Source organism: Orcinus orca, chromosome 2 (assembly GCF_937001465.1).
Source record: "Orcinus orca chromosome 2, mOrcOrc1.1, whole genome shotgun sequence".
Taxonomy (NCBI): domain Eukaryota; kingdom Metazoa; phylum Chordata; class Mammalia; order Artiodactyla; family Delphinidae; genus Orcinus; species Orcinus orca.
Window position 1 is genome coordinate 76124607 of NC_064560.1, and position 25690 is coordinate 76150296.

General features: G+C 40.9%; 1 protein-coding gene across 7 annotated transcripts in view; it reads left to right on the forward strand.

The window, feature by feature from the left end:
* Positions 1 to 25690, forward strand: part of LRRK1 (leucine rich repeat kinase 1) — a 123154-nt gene that overhangs the window by 32226 nt on the left and 65238 nt on the right. For 6 of the 7 annotated variants that reach the window (XR_007475596.1, XR_007475597.1, XM_049706093.1 and 3 more), the window contains exons 3-6: positions 15246 to 15409; positions 17929 to 18100; positions 22503 to 22682; positions 23102 to 23250. Coding sequence is in view for 4 of the 7 variants with exons in the window: in XM_049706093.1 (XP_049562050.1) it covers positions 15246 to 15409; positions 17929 to 18100; positions 22503 to 22682; positions 23102 to 23250 (665 nt within the window). In the remaining 3 variants the exon portion in view is untranslated. Of the gene's footprint in view, positions 1 to 15245; positions 15410 to 17928; positions 18101 to 22502; positions 22683 to 23101; positions 23251 to 25690 lie in introns of those variants that run through there. The other variant, XM_049706094.1, reaches the window with a different exon arrangement.

Genomic DNA, 25690 nt, shown 5'->3' on the forward strand with positions numbered 1-25690 from the left:
AGCAACTATACTCCAATAAAAATTAAAAAAAAAAAAAGAATGTATAGGGGAATTCCCTGGTGGTCCAGTGGTTAGGACTCAGTGCTTCCACTGAAGGGGGCACAGGTTCGATCCCTAATTAAGGAACTAAGATCCTGCACGTTGCAAGGGGTGGCAAGCCCCCCCGCCCGCCCCCAAAAAAATTGTATATATTGTATAACTGAATCACTTTGCTGTACGGCAGAAATTAACACAACATTGTAAATCAAGTATACTTCAATTTAAAAATGTTTCCTGTGGGAAAAAATAATAAACTGGAAAGAAGAGTAGTAGGATTTCTATGGGCTCTAGGGTCACAAAGACTTGCTGCTGTCACTCTTGCCCCTGCTCCTTGCCAGCCTGTCACTGTGAAGTGTCTTCATCTTGGCCTCCATCATCTGTAAAATGACAGCCATGACACCTACTCATAGTGTTGCTGTTGATACCGACCAGGGTTCTTGGCCTTCCTTAATCAATAGAAATTGATCAGAGGCCAGACAAGAAATTCAGCAAGACTTTATTGGGACCTCTGATGCAGCAGTGGGGAGCAAGAACAAAGAAGAGTTTCCCTTTCTTGCTCTGCTCCCTGAGGGGGGGGGGTGGCGGGCTGGTCCCTTATATGGGGTGAGGGTAGGGGTGTGTCCAGGAGTTCAACAGGAGGAGTGGCTTAGGTGTTTTGCCCACCTGTTTGGTAGTATTGTGTGCAAGGGGCATGCGCAGTACCCTGCTTTTGCTCCCTGCTCCTCAGAAGTGGCAGTTAGCTTTTTTGGTCTTTTTGTATCTTTTTGTCCATAATTTGCCCCAAGTACACATGCACACAGTTATTTTTAGTCCCTTATAGTTTCTTTGTATTTTGTAACTCCAGAAGACATATGTCCAGGTGCAAGCATTGCAGCACTACAGCAAAGGGTCCCAGTCCCAGCCTGTCTCAGTAAGCCTTCCCACATTGACAAGTGTACAGTTTTCACCACACTCTGGCCAGCAATGAATATTAGAACTCATTAAATTTTTCGCTGTGTCAGGTGGACATAACATGGAATCTTAATAATTAATTGTATGTTTTGTTTCTAAAGAAAACTGCACTTTCATGTGCGATTTCCCTCTGCACAGCCTGCTCATAGGTATAACCGCCCATGCCCCTTTTATTAACAAAAATTTATTTCCAGTGATTTGGTGAGAATATCCACAGAGAAGTTTTACATCTGTGCTGGGAGGCTTTGCTGGTATGAGAAACGCTCAGCCTGCGTGGCTGGAGCTCTGCTCTACGTGAGCCGTGAGCGAGGCCCCTGGTGAATGCCACTGCTATCTTTGCTTTCTTTTCTGATGCTGGGTCTGATGGCCCAGCTTGATGGGACTGAGCACCAGCCATCTGGAGTCAGTGAGGAATTACTGCCGAGAGTCACCCTGGGGTCATGTCGCCCTCTACACCCCCCCAACCTCTGCCTCTTCCCCGAAGAAATAAAGGGTTGGATTTCACCGTAATGTGACCCAGAGATGAAAACTGCTGCTGAGGCTAAACCCTAGAGTGACAGCTGGCAAAGAAAGAAGGATCCTTCTTGCTGGAGGCCGGTAAGCCCAGGGCAACAGTGGGTGAGCCACTGCAGTGCCAGGAGGGCGTCACCTCTGGGGAGGGACAGCCCCCAACCCCCGGGTTTGGCCACACAGGGACTCGATGGAGGATGGCACAGGAAGGTCATTAAACAATTATGACCAGGTCAGTAGCATCCTAAAGTTTACTCTTGTTTATTCTGCAGTGAATTCTGGGTTGTTAGGTATATGTTTACCTTTTGCTACTCTATTGATGGAGGTAAATGTAATTTTTGAAAAAGTATATATTCAAGTAAAACGTTAGTGTCTTTTCCAGGATGTACAGAAGATGCCACAGATTTTGAATCAAGAGAGAGCATTTGCCTTCTGTCATGCATGCGTTCTTTGACGGGGACAAGAGAATTAAATGTATAATATATATACATAAGAGACCAACATTTAGAACTGTTAGAATTAAAGTCACTTTCATATTACCTCTCCATTGTCCTAGACTCGTAGGAAAAAAGCAGTAGGGAGAGAATTTTATTCTGATTATTAGGTTGGGAGGGATGAGTTAACAAACACTGTTCTAGAAGAAAAGGGAAGAATGTCTCCTTAGGATTTAAGGACAGAACAGACTCAGAATCAGCAGACAAAGGAGGACTCTCTTTAAGATGGGGAAGGCCACAGTGAACTATTAGTGTAAGTGGCATGGCTTGTATAGCCAGACATCATTCTATAACATTCATGGAATTCTGTTTTATTACTTTCCCAAAATAAAGGAGAATAATAATTTCTGTTAGTTTTCCTGTAGTCAGAATAATCTGTTTTTCTACAACTTGAATTACAGAAATAACATTTAGAGATTGAGTTATTAGCAACTAAAAACATTTCTCCTAGAAATGGCTGAATATGTGAAATATACAGTGTTACTGAAAGTATTTTTTTATAAATAGAATATTAAATTGAAAGTGATTATCAAGGACTAAATGATGTTCTGGTTTCATAGGTTTTTAAATATTTTTTAACCAAATACTTTTTCACATAATGAACTTTTAATTTACTGTCCGTGTCCAGCATATTTAAATACCAGGCTGTGTAGATATTAACATTTATCACCCACCAGGAATATGTTCACTTATCACCTCACAGCTTACCCTAAATATTTCTTGTATTCTTGTAGAGTAAGTCTACATGTGCTGAATCCATAATGCTACTCATTCACTACATTTATAGCTTCCCCTCACTCATTCTTGCTTCTAATTACTTCTAATTGACACTTTCCTAAAAACAAACAAGCAACACTGACCAAACCTTAAAAATAAAAATGAACTGTGCTAATGGTTTCCCTTTCTCCTAGTTTTTTGTTACCTTTTTGTTATGCATATTAACTTTACATTAATTCAAGATATAGAACCATCACCCAAACAATTAAGATGCCTGGTTGTCGTATATATATGTATATGGAATTTTCATTGCTATTTAGGAAAATAATTACACCTATTGTAATAAAGAACAAAAAGGATTTTTTTAAAAATTTGACACTGAATCATTCTAATGTTCTACTATTATTTTCCTACTAGTCCTAGTTACTTGTTTGCTACATTAATATTGTATTGAAATAGAGTAAGTTTGGGGGGTTATATTTTTAGTATGAATTTTAAGTCTGTATGAGCAAAATATTTAGAACTGTGATGTTTTACTGTGTAAAAGAGTATAATTACAGATAATGGTTGATTAATAGGCACAAATAACTAAATAATCTCAAATAGTATACATATATACAATTACCCCGATTTAAGTTTAAATCAAAGGACACCAATTCTCAAATATAAAACTGTAGTATTTTTGTAAAAAAAAATTACTATTAAAGTAAATATTTACCTCCAAGAAAAGGTGTTTCATGGTGGGGAGGAGGGGTTCTGCCTTACATGATGTATCTCTGTACTATTTAATTTTTTTCAATGAGAATGTATTCTTTTATTACTTATCTAACTTCTTTAAAGTTTTAAATAAAGCAGTCATATAATTCCATTACAGGGAATTTAGGAAATAAAGAAAAATCTTTTCTAATCCTATCACTAATTCCCCCCAGCCCATCATTAATACTTATCATTAGCATTTTGGTCTTTTTTTTTTTTATTTAAATATATGTTAACCATTCTCTTTATGATTTCAGGAAATTAAATGAAGTTAGCAGAGTAAATTAAATGCACATGCATTACCTGATGTTTTCCCATAATGTCTTTCCAACAATTTGATTGGACCAGACCCCCCAGCTCTTGGGTCAGTGAGAGTGTACATGTGTTGTCCATGCAACTTAAGAAAATCAGATTCAAACTGAAAACACCACAGCATTAAATATATATATATATATATATATATATATATATATATATATATATGTAAATAGAACTGAGCAGAGTCTTGTTTCTTAGTATGTCATTTATTCCACATATGTTGCATTATTTATAAATCAAGTTAAAGTAAAACCACCCTTGTAATTTCACATGCATCCTATGTCCTTGGTTCTACCTTCTCAGTGTTGCTTAACTTGGGCATAAAGGTGAACTTTTTAAATTTATGTTCCTAACGTGAACAGAAGAGGTTACTTTATACCTCCTCACACACATGCACCTGTCTTTTACAGAGATAAGGAGGATATTTGTTTAATTCTGAAAGATGAGCAATGACATAATTAAGTGCCTCTTCTGATGGATGACGCAGCCGTGGATTCTGCCTTCTTCTTACCCTGCCAATGGCTTCTCCCTGCAGCTGACTCTCAAATGTCTTAGTCTCTGACTGTTAATAATTAATGGGGACTGTTAGTGTGTGATGGGATGTGAAGCTGCCTTATTCACATGTATAACCACTTACACACTAAGCCCTTTTTTGATACGCCTTTCCAAAAATGCATAGCCAAAAAAAAAAACCAGTAATCTCCATTCAGACACAACAGTCTTGTATTGATGTTTCAGGAAGGATGCAGATTGTGCGTGACACTTATGAAATCCACTTAACATGGCTTTTCAGAATGGTTGCCTTTGAAATAGTCATGGCTTAGAGTGAGCTGTAAAGACCCTGGATGGTATCAAGGGGCTTCACTGTAAGCAACTTGTCTTTCCCTTTTTCCAGAGCAGGATTTTTCTGGGTTGGTGGTGGAGCTCGTTCAGTATGCCATATGGCAGGCCTTCCATTTAGGGTATGTTATTCTGATTCACTTCTCCCAATATTTTGTTATGAAAAATTCCAAACATACAGTGAAACTGAAAGAACTGAACCATGTACATCCATATACCCACCACCTAGATTTTACCATTAACATTTTCTAAAATTGCTCTCATTTCTATCTGTTCTTCTATCCATCCATCAATCCATTATTTTTAATGCATTTCAAAGTAAATTGGAAATATCTGTACTTTTCACCCTCAAGTGCTTCAGTATTCATATTATTGACTATAGTTCAATATTATTTATAATTTTTTAGGTAAAGTTTATATAAAGTAAAATGCACATACCTTCATTAGACTATTTGATAAGTTTTGACAAATACCAACACCTGTGCACTAAAAACATCATCAAGATAAAGAACCATCACCCAAACAATTTCCTCATGCCCCTCCGCTGGTAAACTTCATGACTGTTCCCACCCTCAGGACCCACTGTTCTGATTTTTTTCCCACCACTGATTAGAATATAAATGGGATCATTTTGTGCAGTCATTCTTTCACTCGGCATTGTGTTTTGAGATTCCCATCAATCATTTCATGGATCAGTAATTTATTCCTTTTGATTGCTGAGTAGTTACTATACCACAGTAGTTATTTATTCATTCTCCTGTTGTTGGACACCTTTGCTATTTACAGTTTGGAAACACCATGAATAAAGTTGACATTCTTGGATATATTTTTTACACGTATTTTTCTTGGGTAAATACCTAAGAATAGAATAAGTGAGTCATAGGGTAGGTATATACTTAGCTTTGTAAGAAACCACCAGACTTGTTTCCAAAGTGGTTGTACCATTTTAGACACAAACAATAAGGTATGAATGTTCTTGTTGCTCCATATCCTCACCAAGTATTGTCAGTATTTTTAAATTTTAGTGATTTTGGTGGGAGTGTAGTGGTGTTTAACTTGCATTTTCCTAATGACTAATGATACTGAGCTTTTAGAATATCTTCTGCTGTTCAAATCTTTGTTCATTTTTAACTGGGTTGTTTGTCCTTTATTATTGACTTATAGGAGTTCTTTCTTTTCTTTTTTTTTTTTTTTACATCTTTATTGGAGTATAATTGCTCCACAATGGTGTGCTAGTTTCTGCATTACAACAAAATGAATCAGCTATACATATACATATGCCCCCACATCTCTTCCCTCTTGCCGTCTCCTTCCCTCCCACCCCCACAGGCGGTCACAAAGCACCGAGCCGATCTCCCTGTGCTATACGGCTGCTTCCCACTAGCTATCTATTTTACGTTTGGTAGTGTATATATGTCCATGCCACTCTCTCGCTTTGTCACAGATTACCCCTCACCTTCCCCATATCCCCAAGTCCACTCTCTAGTAGGTCTGTGTCTTTATTCCTGTCTTACCCCTAGGTTCTTCATGACATTTTTTTTTTCTTAAATTCCATATATATGTGTTAGCATATGGTATTTGTCTTTCTCTTTCTGACTTATTTCACTCTGTATGACAGACTCTAGGTCCATCCACCTCATTACAAATAGCTCAATTTCGTTTCTTTTTATGGCTGAGTAATATTCCATTGTATATATGTGCCACATCTTCTTTATTCACTCATCCAATGATGGACACTTAGGTTGCTTCCATCTCCGGGCTATTGTAAATACAGCTGCAATGCACATTTTGGTGCATGACTCTTTTTGAATTATGGTTTTCTCAGGGGTATGCCCAGTAGTGGGATTGCTGGGTCGTATGGCAGTTCTATTTGTAGTTTTTTAAGGAACCTCCATACTGTTCTCCATAGTGGCTGTACCAATTCACATTCCCACCAGCAGTGCAAGAGTGTTCCCATTTCTCCACACCCTCTCCAGCATTTATTGTTTCTAGATTTTTTGATGATGGACATTCTGACTGGTTTGAGATGATATCTCATTGTAGTTTTGATTTGCATTTCTCTAATGATTAATGATGCTGAGCACTCCTTCATGTGTTTGTTGGCAGTCTGTATATCTTCTTTGGAGAAATATCTATTTAGGTCTTCTGCCCATTTTTGGATTGGGTTGTTTGTTTTTTTGTTATTGAGCTGCATGAGCTGCTTATAAATTTTGGAGATTAATCCTTTGTCAGTTGCTTTATTTGCAAATATTTTCTCCCGTTCTGAGGGTTGTCTTTTTGTCTTGTTTATGGTTTCCTTTGCTGTGCAAAAGCTTTGAAGTTTCATTAGGTCCCATTTGTTTATTTTTGTTTTTATTTCCATTTCTCTAGGAGGTGGGTCAAAAAGGACCTTGCTGTGATTTATGTCATAGAGTGTTCTGCCTATGTTTTCCTCTAAGAGTTTGATAGTTTCTGGCCTTACATTTAGGTCTTTAATCCATTTTGAGCTTATTTTTATGTATGGTGTTAGGGAGCGATCTAATCTCATACTTTTACATGTACCTGTCCAGTTTTCCCAGCACCACTTATTGAAGAGGCTGTCCTTTCTCCACTGTACATTCCTGCCTTCTTTATCAAAGATAAGGTGACCATATGTGCGTGGGTTTATCTCTGGGCTTTCTATCCTGTTCCATTGATCTATCTTTCTGTTTTTGTGCCAGTACCATACTGTCTTGATTATTGTAGCTTTGTAGTATAGTCTGAAGTCAGGGAGCCTGATTCCTCCAGCTCCATTTTTCGTTCTCAAGATTGCTTTGGCTATTTGGGGTCTTTTGTGTTTCCATACAAATTGTGAAATTTTTTCTTCTAGTTCTGTGAAAAATGCCAGTAGTAGTTTGACAGGGATTGCACTGAATCTGTAGATTGCTTTGGGTAGTAGAGTCATTTGCACAATGTTGATTCTTCCAATCCAAGAACATGGTATATCTCTCCATCTATTTGTATCATCTTTAATTTCTTTCATCAGTGTCTTATAATTTTCTGCATACAGGTCTTTTGTCTCCTTAGGTAGGTTTATTCCTAGATATTTTATTCTTTTTGTTGCAATGTTAAATGGGAGTGTTTTCTTGATTTCACTTTCAGATTTTTCATCATTAGTATATAGGAATGCCAGAGATTTCTGTGCATTAATTTTGTATCCTGCTACTTTACCAAATTCATTGATTAGCTCTAGTAGTTTTCTGGTAGCATCTTTAGGATTCTCTATGTATAGTATCATGTCATCTGCACACAGTGACAGCTTTACTTCTTCTTTTCTGATTCGGATTCCTTTTATTTCCTTTTCTTCTCTGTTGCGATGGCTAAAGCTTCCAAAATTATGTTGAATAAGAGTGGTGAGAGTGGGCAACCTTGTCTTGTTCCTGATCTTAGTGGAAATGCTTTCAGTTTTTCACCATTGAGGACGATGTTGGCTGTGGGTTTGTCATATATGGCTTTTATTCTGTTGAGGAAAGTTCCCTCTATGCTTACTTTCTGGAGGGTTTTTATCATAAATGGGAGTTGAATTTTGTCGAAAGCTTTCTCTGCATCTATTGAGATGACCATATGGTTTTTCTCCTTCAATTTGTTAATATGGTGTCACGTTGATTGATTTGTGTATATTAAAGAATCCTTGCATACCTGGAATAAACCCCACTTGATCATGGTGTATGATCCTCTTAATGTGCTGTTGGATTCTGTTTCCTAGTATTTTGTTGAGGATTTTTGCATCTATGTTCATCAGTGATATTGGCCTGTAGTTTTCTTTCTTTGTGACAACCTTGTCTGGTTTTGGTATCAGGGTGATGGTGGCCTCGTAGAATGAGTTTGGGAGTGTTCCTCCCTCTGCTATATTTTGAAAGAGTTTGAGAAGGATAGGTGTTAGCTCTTCTCTAAATGTTTGATAGAATTCATCTGTGAAGCCATCTGGTCCTGGGCTTTTCTTTGTTGGAAGATTTTTAATCACAGTTTCAATTTCAGTCCTTGTGATTGGTCTGCTCATATATTCTATTTCTTCCTGGTTCACTCTCAGCAGGTTGTGCATTTGTAATAATTTGTCCATTTCTTCCAGGTTGTCCATTTTATTGGCATAGAGTTGCTTGCAGTAATCTCTCATTATCTTTTGTATTTCTGCAGTGTCAGTTGTTACTTCTCCTTTTTCGTTTCTAATTCTATTGAATTGAGTCTTCTCCCTTTTTTTCTTGATGAGTCTGGCTAATGGTTTATCAATTTTGTTTATCTTCTCAAAGAACCAGCTTTTAGTTTTTTTGATCTTTGCTATCGTTTCCTTCATTTCTTTTTCATTTATTTCTGATCTGATTTTTATGATTTCTTTTCTTCTGCTAACTTTGGGGTTTTTTGTTCTTCTTTCTCTAATTGCTTTAGGTGCCAGGTTAGGTTGTTTATTCAAGATGTTTCCTGTTTCTTAAGGTAGGATTTTATTGCTATAAACTTCCCTCTTAGGACTGCTTTTGCTGCAACCCATAGGTTTTGGGTCGTCGTGTCTCCATTGTCATTTGTTTGTAGGTATTTTTTTATTTCCTCTTTGATTTCTTCAGTGATCACTTCATTATTAAGTAGTGTATTGTTTAGCCTCCATGTGTTTGTACTTTTTACAGGTCTTTTCCTGTAATTAATATCTAGTCTCATAGCGTTGTGGTCGGAAAAGATAGTTGATACAATTTCAACTTTCTTAAATTTACCAAGGCTTGGTTTGTGACCCAAGTTATGATCTATCCTGGAGAATGTTCTATGAGCACTTGAGAAAAATGTGTATTCTGTTGTTTTTGGATGGAATGTCCTATAAATATCAATTAAGTCCATCTTGTTTAATGTATCATTTAAAGCTTGTGTTTCCTTATTTATTTTCATTTTGGCTGATGTGTCCATTGGTGAAAGTGGGGTGTTAAAGTCCTCTACTATGAATGTGTTACTGTCGATTTCCCCTTTTATGGCTGTTAGTATTTGCCTTATGTATTGAGGTGCTCCTATGTTGGGTGCATAAATATTTATAATTGTTATATCTTCTTCTTGGATCGATCCCTTGATCATTATGTAGTGTCCTTCTTTGTCTCTTGTAATAGTCTTTATTTTAAAGTCTATTTTTTCTGATATGAGAAATGCTACTCCAGCTTTCTTTTGGTTTCCATTTGCATGGAATATCTTTTTCCATCCCCTTACTTTCAGTCTGTATGTGTCTCTACGTCTGAAGTGGGTCTCTTGCAGACAGCATATATATGGGTCTTGTTTTTGTATCCATTCAGCCAAATCTGTGTCTTTTGGTGGGAGCATTTAGTCCACTTACATTTAAGGTAATTATCGATATGTATGTTCCTCTTCCCATTTTCTTAATTGTTTTGGGTTTGTTATTGTAGGTCTTTTCCTTCTCTTGTGTTTCTTGCCTAGAGAAGTTCCTTTAGCATTTGTTGTAAAGCTGGCTTGGTGGTGCTGGACTCTCTCAGCTTTTGCTTGTCTGTAAAGGTTTTAATTTCTCCATCAAATCTGAATGAGATCCTTGCTGGGTAGAGTAATCTTGATTGCAGGTTTTTCTCCTTCATCACTCTACATATGTCCGGCCAGTCCCTTCTGGCTTGCAGAGTTTCTGCTGAAAGATCAGCTGTTAACCTTATGGGGATTCCCTTGTGTGTTATTTGTTGTTTTTCCCTTGCTGCTTTTAATATGTTTTCTTTGTATTTAATTTTTGACAGTTTGATTAATATGTATCTTGGCGTATTTCTCCTTGGATTTATCCTGTATGGGACTCTCTGTGCTTCCTGGACTTGATTAACTATTTCCTTTCCCATATTAGGGAAGTTTTCAACTATAATCTCTTCAAATATTTTCTCAGTCCCTTTCTTTTTCTCTTCTTCTTCTGGAACCCCTATAATTCGAATGTTGGTGCGTTTAATGTTGTCCCGGAGGTCTCTGAGACTGTCCTCAGTTCTTTTCATTCTTTTTTCTTTATTCTGCTCTGCAGTAGTTATTTCCACTATTTTATCTTCCAGGTCACTTATCCGTTCTTCTGCCTCAGTTATTCTGCTATTGATCCCATCTTGAGTATTTTTAATTTCATTTATTGTGTTGTTCATCATTGCTTGTTTCATCTTTAGTTCTTCTAGGTCCTTGTTAAATGTTTCTTGAATTTTGTCTGTTTTATTTCCAAGATTTTGGATCATCTTTACTATCATTATTCTGAATTCTTTTTCAGGTAGACTGCCTATTTCCTCTTCATTTGTTAGGTCTGCTGGGTTTTTATCTTGCTCCTTCATCTGCTTAGTGTTTTTCTGTCTTCTCATTTTGCTTATCTTACTGTGTTTGGGGTCTCCTTTTTGTAGGCTGAAGGTTCGTAGTTCCTGTTGTTTTTGGTGTCTGTCCCCAGTGGCTAAAGTTGGTTCAGTGGGTTGTGTAGGCTTCCTGGTGAGGGGACTAGTGCCTGTGTTCTGGTGGATGAGGCTGGATCTTGTCTTTCTGGTGGGCAGGTCCACGTCTGGTGGTGTGTTTTGGGGTGTCTGTGGACTTATTATGATTTTAGGCAGCCTCTCTGCTAATGGGTGGGGTTGTGTTCCTGTCTTGCTAGTTGTTTGGCATAGGGTGTCCCACACTGTAGCTTGCTGGTCGTTGAGTGAATCTGGGTGCTGGTGTTGAGATAGAGATCGCTGGGAGATTTTCGCCGTTTGATATTATGTGGAGCTGGGAGTTCTCTTGTGGACCAGTGTCCTGAAGTTGGCTCTCCCACCTCAGAGGCACAGCACTGACTCCTGGCTGCAGCACCAAGAGCCTTTCATCCACATGGCTGAGAATAAAAGGGAAAAAAAAGTAGAAAGAACGAAAGAAAGAAAGAAAGAAAGAAAGAAGGAAGGAAGGAAGGAAGGAAGGAAGGAAGGAAGCAGTGAGGGAGGGAGGGAGGAAGGAAGGAGGAAAGGAAGGAAAGAAAGAATATAAAATAAAGTTATTAAAATAAAAAATAATTATTAAGAAAAAAAATTTTTTAAAGAAATAAAAAAAAATAAACAGACGGATAGAACCCTAGGACAAATGGTGGAAGCAAAGCTATACAGACAAAATCTCACACAGAAGCATACACATACACACTCACAAAAAGAGGAAAAGGGGAAAAAATAACAAATCTTGCTCTCAAAGTCCACCTCCTCAATTTGGGATGATTCGTTGTCTATTCAGGTATTCCACAGATGCAGGGTACATCAAGTTGATTGTGGATCTTTAATCCGCTGCTTCTGAGGCTGCTGGGCGAGATTTCCCTTTCTCTTCTTTGTTCTCACAGCTCCCGGGTCTCAGCTTTGGATTCGGCCCGCCTCTGCGAGTAGGTCGCCGGAGGGCATCTGTTGTTCTTCGCTCAGATAGGACGGGGTTAAAGGAGCAGCTGCTTCGGGGACTCTGGCTCACTCAAGCCGGGGGGGAGGGAGGGGCGCGGAGTGCGGGGCGAACCTGCGGCGGCAGAGGCCGGCGTGACGTTGCACCAGCCTGAGGCGTGCCGTGCATTCTCCCGGGGTAGTTGTCCCTGGATCCCAGGACCCTGGCCGTGGCAAGCTGCACAGGCTCCCTGGAAGGGGGTTGTGGATAGTGACCTGTGCTTGCACACAGGCTTCTTGGTGGCGGCAGCAGCAGCCTTAGTGTCTCATGCCCGTCTCTGGGGTCCGCGCTTTTAGCTGCGGCTTGCGCCCGTCTCTGGAGCTCCTTTAAAGCAGCGCTCTTAATCCCCTCTCCTCGCGCACCAGGAAACAAAGAGGGAAGAAAAAGTCTCTTGCCTCTTCTGCAGGTCCAGACTTTTCCCCAGACTCCCTCCCAGCTAGCCGTGGTGCACTAACCCCCTGCAGGCTGTGTTCACGCCGCCAACCCCAGTCCTCTCCCGGCACTCCGACCGAAGCCCGAGCCTCAGCTCCCAGCCCCAACCGCCCCGGCGGGTGAGCAGACAAGCCTCTCGGGCTGGTGAGTGCCAGTCAACACCAATCCTCTGTGCGGGAATCTCCCCGCTTTGCCCTCCGCACCCCTGTTGCTGTGATCTCCTTCGCGGCTCCGAAGCTTTCCCGCTCTGCCACCCGCAGTCTCCGCCCGCGAAGGGTCTTCCTAGTGTGAGGAAACCTTTCCTCCTTCACAGCTCCCTCACACTGGTGCAGGTCCCGTCCCTATCCTTTTGTCTCTGTTTACTCTTTTTTCTTTTGCCCTACCCAGGTACGTGGGGACTTTCTTGCCTTTTGGGAGGTCTGAGGTCTTCTGCCAGCGTTCAGTAGGTGTTCTGTAGGAGTTGTTCCACATGTAGATGTATTTCTGGTGTATCTGTGGGGAGGAAAGTGATCTCCGCGTCTTACTCTTCCGCCATCTTCCCCTAGGTACGATGATTTCACGTGGCTGTAGGAAGAGGCCTCAGTTCCTTGCCACATGTATCTCTCCTTAGGGCTGCTTGAGTGTCCTCATGACATGGCAGCAGGCTTACCCCAGGATGAGTGATCCGGCCCGCCGTCCCCACGACTGTCGCGGCTTCGGGCACCGGGGCCCCTCCAGAGCTGGCAGCCTCAGTGAGACCGCCCTCCCCTCGGGCTCTGGGGCAGTTCCGTGACAGCGGAGGGAAGAGACCCTGAGCCGGGAGTTCCAGCTCTGCCAGGAGTTCTTTCTATTTTCTGAATACCATTCCTTTTTTGGATATATGTTTTAGAAATATTTTCTTCCAGTATGTAACTTGCCTACTCATTTTCAAATAGTAAATAATTTTTAAATGGTAGATCAACCTTCTGATGAGCAGGAGTTTTAAGTTTTGTTAAAGTCTAATTTAAGAATTTTTTTCTTTTCATGGTTATTTCTGTGTCCCATCTAAGGAAGCTTTGCCTACTCTCAAGTCATAAAAATATTCTGTGATTTTTTTTTTCCTAGAAGCGCTACAGTTTTAACTTTTATGTTTAAATCCATGATCCATCTTGAAGTAATTTTTGTGTGTGGTGAGAAGTAGGGGTCCGAGTCTCTTTTTATTCAATGGATGTGCAGTTGTTCCAGCACCACTTATTGAAAAGATTTTTGCATTTCTCATTGTGTTGGCCCCCTTTATCAAAAATTAATTGGGTGTACAAGTATGGGTCTATTTCTCAACTTTCTATTCTGTTCCACGGATCTATTACCACACTGCCTTAATTATTATAGTTTTATATAAGACTTGAAATCAGGTAGTATATGTCCTCCAACTCTTCTTTTTCAAGATTGCTTGGGATATTATAAGTCCTTTGAATTTTCATACAAATTTGAGGATCAGATTGTCAATTTTTACCCCCCAAAAAGCCTATTGGAATTATGGTAGGGATTACATTGAATCTATAGATAAAATTGGGGTGAATTGACATCTTAACAATATTGATTCTTCTAATCCATGAACATGAGATTTCTTTCCATTTATATAGGTCTTGTTTAATTTCTCTCAGCAGTGTTTTATAGCTTTCAGGGTATATAGATCTTGTCCATCTTTTTAAAAATTTATTTCTAAGCATGTAATTTTTATGCTATTGAAAATAAATATAAAAAAAATTTTTTCCAAATGTTAGCTGCTATAATGTGATTTGCTTTTGTGATGTCAATGTTTGGAAGCCAACCTTCCTTAGCATTTACATTATTACATTTAAAAAACCCTGGTTTTTTATCCCTTCAAAGAGGTAGCAAAGAGATGGAGTGGGTTTAGCCCCAGCCTGAGAGCTCGTGAACCAAACTTCAGTCCCAGTTTACCTCTTACAAGCTGTGTGAACTTGGTCAAGAATGACAGAATTCTGTCCCTGTTTCTGCTGCCACTCAACACAATCAAAATTTAACTCCTCATTCATTGTAGTCGTTTCTGTAATATCTGTAGAGATAAAACTTTTAACTCTGGTTCACTAACACATTTGAAAATCTGGTAGAAGCCTTGAATTTTCTCCCCAGAGAAATGTATATACACACACACACACACACAGAATTCTGTGTGCAACTTTAGGATGTGCAGGAAGTCTCTGAAGCCTTTTGGGATCCACAGACCTCCTAATTATGAAGCGTTCTAGAGTGGGAGCTCTAAGGGCTGATTGCTTTCACTTCTGCGTCTTCAGACCCAGCACAGTATGGAATGAGGGCTACCATTCTAAGTCCCATGCCTTTGTGGAGTTTTCTAGGCAGAGAGGGTCTAGATTTCCACACCCACAGGATTTGACCTGCCTTTCTTCCTCCACTAGATACCATATCCCTCTGAGGGATATAGCAGTGGGACAGTTTGGTGGGCTACTAGCGCTCTCACCAAAGCCTTTGCTTCTCTGTTGCTGTTGGTAAGGTCAGCCTGGCAGCCGCAGTTTCCTGCCAGGCAGCTCGCTCCAGGCCATCGTCTAGCTGCAGAATCTTCCCCGAGCTATGTTCAGCTTCCCCATGCCTTCACAGATGGCCCCATGCAGGAAGGGCCTCCAGCAGGGTGCAGGTGCCAAAGTCTGCTGTACTTGGTGACACTGGCAGCATTTCAGGGCAACCCCTTTCTCTTGCTAAAGCCTCCAGATTTATGTCTTGGAGAGCATATCCCACTCTCTGATGATTCCCAAGAGCAGCGCTGGCAGTGGAGGTCATGCTATGTATGTGCTTTTGTCCACCCAGGTGCCGGGGACATGGGCAGCAAACTATCCATGCCAGGTGGCGACCCCACAGCACAGAGCCCCAGGACGGAAGGCATTCATGCCGCATACAAGCGAGGAGACGCCAGCAGAGCCCAGCACCTGCTCAGAGAAGCTTGCGATGAGAGCACGTCCCAGCTGGAAAAGGTAAGGTCAATGCCAGCCCCTCTGGCCAGAGCTGGGGACCCAGGTTGGGCGAGGGTTACCACTAAAGTTGTTTTCTTGTTATCATTATAATCATAATGAGGATTTCTATTGTGTTATGAATACCTTGTTTCTCATATAAACTTACGGGTGCCAGTCCTTTCGAGTGGACTTCTCAGCCTGTCATCACCTAAGCACACTGCTCCTGCCTTCCCAGGGGACAGGGAGGGGGTCACAGAAATATAAAGGACAAAATGGCAATCTGAAGGTTTAACTTTATTCTTTTACACTTTTTTCCACTATAAAAATAGTACATGCTCAAAAAAGAAAAATTTTTAAATATATAAAAGTAAAGAAAAAAAGAACAAAAAAGTAATCATATTCCTAATCCATCCAAACAATCCCACTTAGCATTTTTGGTATACTCTCTTCCAGGCTGCTGATCTGAACATTCATTTTGTCGTTGTTATTGTTTCTAATATAGATACAAGCCTATTTATGTATAGTTTTGCATACTGCTTTTTCTCACATAATATTATACGAACAATTTTCTGTATAAGTTCCTTATGAGCGTCACCTTCAATGGCTACATGACATTCCATCTAGTAGAGACAGTGTCACTTACCTGGCTGTTCCTTTTGGTTAGATATTTGTATTGTTTCTAATTTTTTACTACTGTAAATCATGCTGTATTGAATGTTTGTTGCCTAATCCTTTTCTTATTGTCAATATATTTTCTCAGCCTAGGTTAACAGGAATTGAGAATGTGGGTATGAGCAATTTTTAAATTTTGAAACACATGCCAAACTTTTCCAAAAAGCTTGTAGAGATCAACCATCTTGCCCATCTACAGCTTGAGAAGACCATTGCCACATTCTGGTCCTTGTGGGAAATTCTTATTGGCTGTTAACCATGGAAGCACTTTACTGATGCAATACTTTGATTAGCACAAGTTTAATGTCTCCATATAATTAATAGTTGGAAATAACTCAATTACTAAACCTGTTCTCAAAATTGTAAGAGAATTTTTTGGGGGGAATTGGCAAGTACATGTGCTTGAGAATTACTGAGGGGAGGGCATTTTTGATTCCTCCTATTATGAATTCACAGCATATATGGCCAAATGCCTCTCTTCTTATGGGGAGAACTGGGATGCACACATGAGCAGGTCAGACTTTTTGGCCCCTTGGGTTGACACTGGGTGGCTTCCCACAAGGAGGGCTGTTCAGCAGACAGCCTGGAGTCTGTGCCTCCCTCCGCCCATGTCAGTAGTCTGCCCTGGTTGTGATATCACGCCCATGCATTCATGGGTTGGCCCACTCACAAATTCGTTAGCATGGCTGCCCTCTGTGAGCTGGGTTCCTTATACCCACTTCCCTCAATGCCTTCCATGAAGGAGATTAAGGGGAGTTGTAATGATCCCCATTTTATTATGAAGGAACTGGAGTACAGTGCTGTCAAGGCACTTGTCCAAAGACACATAGGTGGTAAGTGGCAGAGCCAGGATTCAACGTGGCATGTCCATTTGGCACCAACGTCAGTGTCCTGTGCCTGACTCTTCAGTGGAGAACCAGCATGACACTGGACCGAGGAACCCACAGTCTAGCAGAGGAGCCAGAGACATGGGGGTGGGTACACACAAATACAAGATGGCTTTTGGGGGACAATGGAATAGTCTAGCTCTTGCTGGTGGTGATTGTGATTGAGTTATACCTAGTCAAAATTCATCAAAGTGCAGTAAAAAGGGTGAATTTACTATGCATAAATTATATCTTAAGAAACCTGACTTTAAAGCAATACAGGAGAGCATGTGTTCAGGCTCAAATGACCTGTGTGGCAAGATGAATAAGTGTCCATTCAAGGTACCGCAGCCTCGGTGAGAGAGCCGAAAAAGCTTTAGCTATGCACAGACGGTGACAGAGGCCTCCCAGTGCAAGGGACGCTGTGAGCAAGGAGATGGGGCATGTGCTGACCTTTGACTGAGAAAAAGACCAGGCTTCCTGTGAGAAGAGGGCTCTCAGAGGCACAAACCTAAGGCAAAGGACAGCAGCCCTGGCTTGCACATTCAAATAACATGAAGAATTTTGATACCTGCCTGAGATATCTTTCATGATGCTGTTCCAAAGAAATAGAATACGAGACATTTATAAGATCAAACTTTCTAATAGTCACATTAAAAAAGTAAACAGAAACAGGTAGAATTTTAATAATCTATTTTATTTAACCAGCATATATTAAAGATCATCATTTCAACATGTAATCAGTATAAAAATTGACAAGATAGTTTACCCTTTTCGTACTAGGTCTTTGAAATCCCATGTGATTTTACACGTTCAGCACATGTCACTTTGTATGAGCCACATTTCAAGCCTCGTCAGCCACATGTGGCTGGTGCTGCTGTCCTGGGCAGCACAGCTCCAATCTTGCCCATGGACTTCGTGAAGCATTTAGAGTCAATTTTCTTGGCAGTTCCCAACAGCACTCGTCTTGCTGACATCTTGGCCCTGTTCTGTTTTGACCAGGGCCAGCTCCTGAGCATCTCTGCGGCCTATGGGGATCTGGAGACCGTCCGGTATCTTCTCACTGAGAGACTGGTGGAGCTGCCGACGGAGCCCACCGACGACAACCCAGCCGTGGTGGCAGCACAGTTTGGGCACACTGATGTCGTGCAGGAATTACTCGAGTCTTTGCCAGGTAAATCCCAGAGCATGAGCTCTTCACCACCTCTCAGGGACCCTCTTTTCTTAGGAACCAGGCAGGTATTTGGGGGGGGCTGCACTTCAAAATGTTTATGTCTTCACACTGTTTACCAGTCATGAGATCCAGAAATCTGGGAGTATTCTTTAAAGCAGTTTTAGGTTCACAGAAGAACTGATAAACAAGTACCGAGTATTCTCATATACCATCTCCCACAGTTTCCCTATTATTTGCGTTTTGTGTGAGTTGTTAAAATTGATGAACCAATATTGACACGTTATTACTAATTGAAGCCCATAATTGACATTAGGGTTGTATATCTCTGGCTTTTGACAAATGTGTAATGACATATTTCCACCATTACTGCATCATACAGAATTGTTTCACTGTCCTAATAATCGTCTGTGTTCCACCTATTTATCCCTCTCTCTCCCAACCCCTGGCAGCCACTGATCTCTTTACTGTCTCCATAGTTTTGCCTTTTCCAGAATGACATATAGTTGGATTCATACAGTACATAGCCTTTTCAGATTGACTACTTCCACTTAGCAATTTGATTCAAGTTTCCTCCATGTCTTTTCATGGCTTGAGAGCTCATATATATATTTTTTTATTACTGAATAACATTACATTGTCTGGATGTACCATGCTATGTTGCTTTTTTAAATAACAAGTTAATTTTTTCTCTGGTGGACTCAAGGTGTCCTGGTCTCCTTTGATTTCATATGATGGCCTTGGATCTGTGACACTGTTTAAGTCCAGGCATCACTACAGCTATAGGCTGAGGCATTGCCTTAGAGTGGTCTTGGGAGTTAGGATTTTGTGAGGGAGTGGGGCCAGCTTCATGGGTATGTGACAGTGCAGTCACACAGAGCCCTGCACTTAGAAGGGCCCCACACTTAGTTTAACACTCTGCAGTTGCACCCTTGAAATTTTTTTTTAAAGATTTTTTTTGATGTGGACCATTTTTAAAGTCTTTATTGAATTTGTTACAATGTTGCTTCTGTTTTATATTTTGGTTTTTTGGCTACGAGACATGTGGCATCTTAGCTCCCCAACCAGGGATCAAACCCACACCCCCTGCATTGGAAGGCAAAGTCTTAACCACTGGACTGCCAGGGAAGTCCCAGCCCTCTTGAAATTTTTAATAATTTTTAAACAAGGGACCCCATTTTTTTTGTTTTTTCTGGCTGCGTTGGGTCTTTGTTGCTGCTCACAGGCTTTCTCTAGTTGTGGCGAGCGGGGGCTATTCTTCATTGTGGTGCACGGGCTTTTCATTGCAGTGGCTTCTCTTGTTGCAGTGCATGGGCTCTAGGCACGTGGGTTTCTGTAGTTGCAGCACGCGGGCTCAGTAGTTGCGGCACGCGGGCCCTAGAGCCCATGGGCTTCAGTAGTTGCGGCATGTGGGCTCTGTAGTTGCGGCGCGTGGGCTCTAGGGCGTGTGGGCTTCAGTAGTTGTGGCATTCAGGCTCAGTAGTTGTGGCTCGCAGGCTCTAGAGCACAGGCTCAGTAGTTGTGGCACATGGGCTTAGTTGCTCCACGGCATGTGGGATCTTCCAGGACCAAGGATCAGACCCATGTCCCCTGCATTGGCAGGTGGATTCTTAACCACTGCACCACCAGGGAAGTCCAAGGGATCCCATTTTTAAATTTTTCATGGGACCGCACAATTATGCAGTACTACTGTTAGAGGGTGTCCAGCTATGTGCTTTGAGGTAGATTTGTGCTCAGATTTGGTTCCAAGCTGGCATGCCTCTCCTGTGGCTGGAAGGAGAATGAGTTTATGAACAGAAATCAGGGCACTGTTAGGGCCCATAGATGCTGTTTGAGTTGAGCAAGGTATAGGAGGGCAGGAAGGAGCCCCCAAGGAGCCAAAGCTGATTCCCTCTCCTCGGGGATCTCCAAGAGTAGCTCTGTTCTAGTCCCAAAGAGTCTATGCCAGCTGACTCACTCATCTCATTGGACAGCTTACGTTTATTGAGCATTTTCCAAGTACTGGCCACACTGAAGAACTTGATAGACACAGAGCCTTTCTAAAAAGGTGATCCCAGCCCTTTAGTAGGTCCTGGTCAAGCAGAGGAAATTGAGGCAGAAAGGTGTAACCATGCGAAGGTTGAAATATTTACACAGTGGTCTGCAAGCACACATCAGGGAATGGTCTTGTCTGGGTGCAGGCTGGAGTCTTCAGAGGGAACTGACATCTGAGCCAGGCTTTGCAGGCTAAGTAGGAGTTTACTTGGCAGACAAGCAAGGGAAGAGCCTGGTTTGCCTGCTTTTGCAGAGCAGGGAGCTTGGGTGGACCTGAGCATGGTTCTCAGCTGCTCGCAGGGGTGTCCTGTCTTTAACTCAACTCAGGACAGAGCTGCTGAGGACTGAAGGAGTCCAGTGCGTTGTGCTGGGCCCTGTGGGGAGTGCAGAGGTGGGCAAAACAGTTTGTGTTCTCTGGGAATTCCCAGCCTGTAGGGAAGGTAGCCACTGTCGAGAGTAAGGTAAGACAAGAGACAGCTAGAGAATGAAGGCAGGGTTCAAGAAGAGGATGGATGAGAGGTCCATGGGGTGTGGGTACATCGTTATGTAATTATGAACATCATTTGAAGGACATCATTAATGTAATTCCTGGTCTTGTAGCTGAGCACGGCTGCAGAGAAGGAGGAGGTGGAAAGATGGGCTCTATGAGTGTTGCTGGATTTGGACCTTATAGAATACATGTAGGGGTTTGTACGGTTAAGAGAGCACCCTTTGGTTTTAGATAAAGCAGAACTTAAGGCTTGACTTTACCATTTACCAACTGTGGGACCCTCAGCAAGTTCCCAAGTCTCCCTGAGCTCCGGTTTCCTCATATGAAAATTATGACTGTGAAATACAGGGCTTGCCTCCTAAGAATGACACATTTACATCCTCAACAGAAGTTAGCAGCATGATGACTGCACTTCTCATAGCCAGATATCTGGTAGTAATGGAGAGGGGTAATTTGTTTTCTGTTCATATACCTCCTCCTTTGAATTGTTCATTTTAGTTATCAGTTGAGGGCAAAGAAGGGACATTTATTTAACACCTGCTACAGCCCAGGCATAATGCCAGGTACCTTATGTGGTGGGTTTTAATTCTTGCCTTCTCTGCCTCACCCCTATTTCCTGGTCAGTTTCCTATCACAGAGGGAGGTTCACTCTCCCCAGGCTTCAGAGCACTTTGATTCCTGAGGACTTTTCCGCCTCTGGAAGTGAGACAGTGTTATGATGCAATTGGGAAGTGTCCGTGTGGAGGATGAGATCGTTTTTCCATGGCAGCTAGATCCAAAAGTCATTGCACTACTTTGAACTTGAAGATATTGTAACATTTCAGCCCACACTCTCTCTGTTCATTCAGTGTGTTAAGTGTTATTTTATCCTGGAATTAAGTAGGCAGTTCTTTCAGGGAGTAATTCTCTAAGTTTTAGGCTGATCTATTTTTTTCATCAAAGTATTTTTTTAACTTATGAAAGTAATATATGTATATTACAGTAATTTGGAAATGCAGAAAAGTATTACTTTAAGAACATAATGACATATCATAATGAATTATGTCAGGCACTTGACAGAGGTTATGACAATTTATTGAGGCAGGCACTTGACACACACTATGTCATGTAATCCTCACATTAAACTTGGGAGGTGGGGTGTTATTATTCCCATTTTACTGATGGGTAGACTGAGTCACGAAGAGGGTAAGAAATTTCCCCAAGATGACACAGCTGAAATATTTTTTTTAATCTTTATTTTTGAGGTCAGATAAATTCACTATGTTTTTTTAAAAATATTTATTTGGTGGCACCAGGTCTTAGTTGTGGCAAGCGGGCTCCTCAGTTGTGGCATGCAAACTCTTAGCTGCAGCACACATGTGGCATCTAGTTCCCTGACCAGAGCTCGAACCCAGGCCCTCTGCATTGGGAGTGCAGAATCTTATCCACTGTGCCACCGGGGTCCCACACAGCTGAAATATTTCAATCCTGAACTGCCTATCTCCAAAACCCATATCCCTGTGTGTAATGCTGCTCTAGGGATGAGGTCAGGGCTGGGGGTGAGGAAGAGAGTAAGGGGATGCTCACAATCCCACTACCCAGAGATAACTCTGCAGCACTGAAGGTAGTTCTTTCTAGTCTTATTTCCATTGTTAAGATCACACTGTTTTGAATGCTGCTTTTGAATGCTGCTTTTCCTCAGTTGGTGTTATTCGATGAGCAGGTGGGTTTATAATGATGTGGGGAAATGTCATATGCAATTCAGAGGGACTTCCATAGACACTGTCAACTGGACGGAAGCAAATTTCAGCTGGAAATAGGGCCGTGATCAAAGGGGATTTCAGAGCAGGAACAACCAGTCCCTTCAGCCACCCTCTCCCTTTGTCCTGTCATCCCTGCCAGGTCCCTGCAGCCCCCAGCGATTACTGAACTGGATGCTGGCCTTGGCCTGCCAGCGGGGGCACCTGGCAGTGGTGAAGCTCCTGGTCCTGACGCACGGGGCCGACCCAGAGAGCTATGCAGTCAGGAAGAATGAGTTCCCTGTCATCGTGCGCCTGCCACTCTACGCGGCCATCAAGTCAGGTGGGTCCCCAGTCAGTACGCCCATGAAAGCCATCACCCTGTCAAGATGTGGGCCCATCCTTCACACTCAACTTCTGCTCTCCAGTGGCCTTTGTGGAGGTTTTTGCAACTCTATTCTTTGCTTCTTCAAAAGGTCTGCCTCTTTCCTCCTTCCCCCTACTCAACTCCTGCAAGGGGATTTCAGTGACAGGGGCCAACCGTGGCAAATGGGACCATATTAGGAGGCACTTCAAAGGGCAAAGCCCCACAAAAGTTCTGTCACTAACAGGAACCTTCCGGCGTCAAGGGAGGTAATAGAGAAGTTCAACAGCACCAGTGCCCTTTTCATTTTTATTTCACATGTGAGTGTCTGCCCTTTTAGACAACTGTGACACACCTTGCATCCAAATGCCCTTAGCTCTCCACTTTCTGTCCTTTAGGGAATGAAGACATTGCCATATTCCTGCTTCGGCATGGGGCCTTTTTCTGTTCCTACATCTTACTGGACAGTCCTGACCCCAGCAAATATCTCCTCAGGAAGTATTTCGTCGAAGCAAGTGCCTTGCCTAGCAGTTGTCCGGGAAAAATGGTGAGTAGTCACTGTGGATGAAAAGAAGAGGTGGTGTATATATACAGTGGAATATTTTTCAGCCATGAGAAAGAAGTACATCCTTCGATTTGCAACAACATGGATGGACTTTGAGGACATTATGCTGAGAGAAAGAAGTCAGACAGAGAAAGACAAATACTGTATGTTTTCACTTACATGTGGAATCTAAAAAAGGCAAACCGTAGAAACAGAGTAGATGGTTTGCCAGCGCCTGGGGGGTGGGGCAAATGGGGAGATGTTGGTCATATAGCCGAAGTGTTGGTCACTTCAGCTAGAAGTTCCAGAGATCTAATGTGCAGCACTGATTACAGCTAATAGCACTGTATTATATACGTGAAAGTTTCCAAGAGAATAAAGCTTAAATGTTCTCACCACAAAAATGAAATAGTAATTAGGTGACATAGTACAGGTGTTAGCTAAGGCTACAGGCGGTAATCATTCTGCAGTATATAAATGTATCAAATCAACAGGTCATACATCTTAGCTTATACAATGTCGTATGTCAATTATTGCTCAATAAAACTGGGAAAAAAACACATACAGGAATTAGTTCTAGTTAGTTTACCATTTTAATAACAAAAATAATATTGCGTTGTTTACATTATCTTCAACTTGACTTTTTAAATTTAGCACTCTATCACCGACTCCCCCTTTTGATCAGTCAATGTGGCTACATCTCATTCTTTTAAATACATGCCTTAAATCTAGAGTGAGTGTAGCTTAGTTGACTCAGCCCTTTTCCTGTTGGTGGACATCTGGATTATTTCTGGTTTCACACTTTCACCAGCTTTACATGGGGATATCTATCCCCATACTTTGTCCAGCACTAGATGTCCAGGAGCCTTTTAATTTTCATCACTCTGATGGGTAAAAATGGAATCTCCATGTTTTAATGCCCACATTTCTATTCTTAATAATATTGAGCATCTTTTCATATCATCATCAGTTATTTGCATTTCCCTTTATGTGAGTTGCCTGTTACAGTTTGTTGATTATTTTTCTCAAGGATTACTCACCTTTTCCTTCTCATTTTGGAGAGTCTTTTTGTATGTTAGAGATTTTAAGCCTTTGTTTATCATACATGTTGCCAATATTTTTCCCAATCCATTATTTGTCTTCTGTCTGTTATCTTTTGAGATAACAAAGATATAAGAATATATAATCAAATATGTTTGTTTTTTCCTTTATGGCATTTGGGTTATATAAGAAAGTCATTTCACCCTCGATTTTATATAAATATTCTCCTAGAGTCTTTTATACTATTTTTACTCTTTTATTTTTTATATTTTAAGCTTTAATTTTTCTTGTATTTATTTGTATATGTGGTTTGAGGGAGGGAATCTAGGATTCCTCTCTTCTAGGTGAATGATCAGTTATTCCAGCACAATTTTTAAAATAAGCTTTGATTTTCCCTCTGAATTGAAATGTCACTAATGCCATTTCCCCCAGTATATGCCTGTATACATTTTGGGATTCTCTGCACTGGTCCACTGGCCTATTAATCTGTTTCTGTTCAAATGCTATACTGTGTTGATTATAGGCATTTCATTTAAACCTTACAACCTGTTAATGCAAGTTTTCTACTCCTTATTTGCTTTTTTCAAAAATATCTTGACTGTTATCAGACATTCGTTTTTCCATTTTGTGCATTTCCCATGGTGACTCCCATGGCAATTTGTGCTGCGTTTATGTTCTTTGATGGAATTTTATAGTTTTCCTCATAAAGATTTCCTGAACCTATTTTGTTCATTTATTATTGTTTTTGCCACTGTTTGAATGGAATATATATAATTCTTATCCATTTCCAGCCTAATGTTGCTGGTATGAAGGAAAGCTCTTCTGTTTATTTATTTGTTTTACCCAGTCCCCTTACCAACTTGTCTTACTAATTCTAGTTTTTAGAGGAGTTCCTTGAAACTTTTAGGTATATTATCAAGTCATCTGCAAATTTAAAGCAGGTTTGTCTTGTCTTTTCTAATATTTATTTAACTTACTTTATTTCATGGCTTACTGATTATCAGCAGAAATGTCAAAAGTTGAATCATCTGAAAAGAGCAGATGTATCTCTCTTCCTGTTTTTAAATGTCTTGGCATCAGCAGTTTATGGTCATTTACTGTAGATTTTTGGTAAATAGACTTGTTATATTTAGGTAGTTTCCATGTATTCCTTTTTGCTTAGGATTTTTATTAGGAAATGTTGCTGAATTTTGTTGGATCTCTTTTTAGCAGCTATGGATATATTCACAGAGCTTTTCTACTTTAATTTGTTTATGTAATGAATGATGATGATAGATATTGACCCAATATTGAAATCTTGTAATAATGCTAATTGGTGTTTTTATGGCTGGATTTGACCTATATGATATTTTATTTACAGTTTTTGCATCTGTATTTATAGGTGAATTGATCTATAATTTTC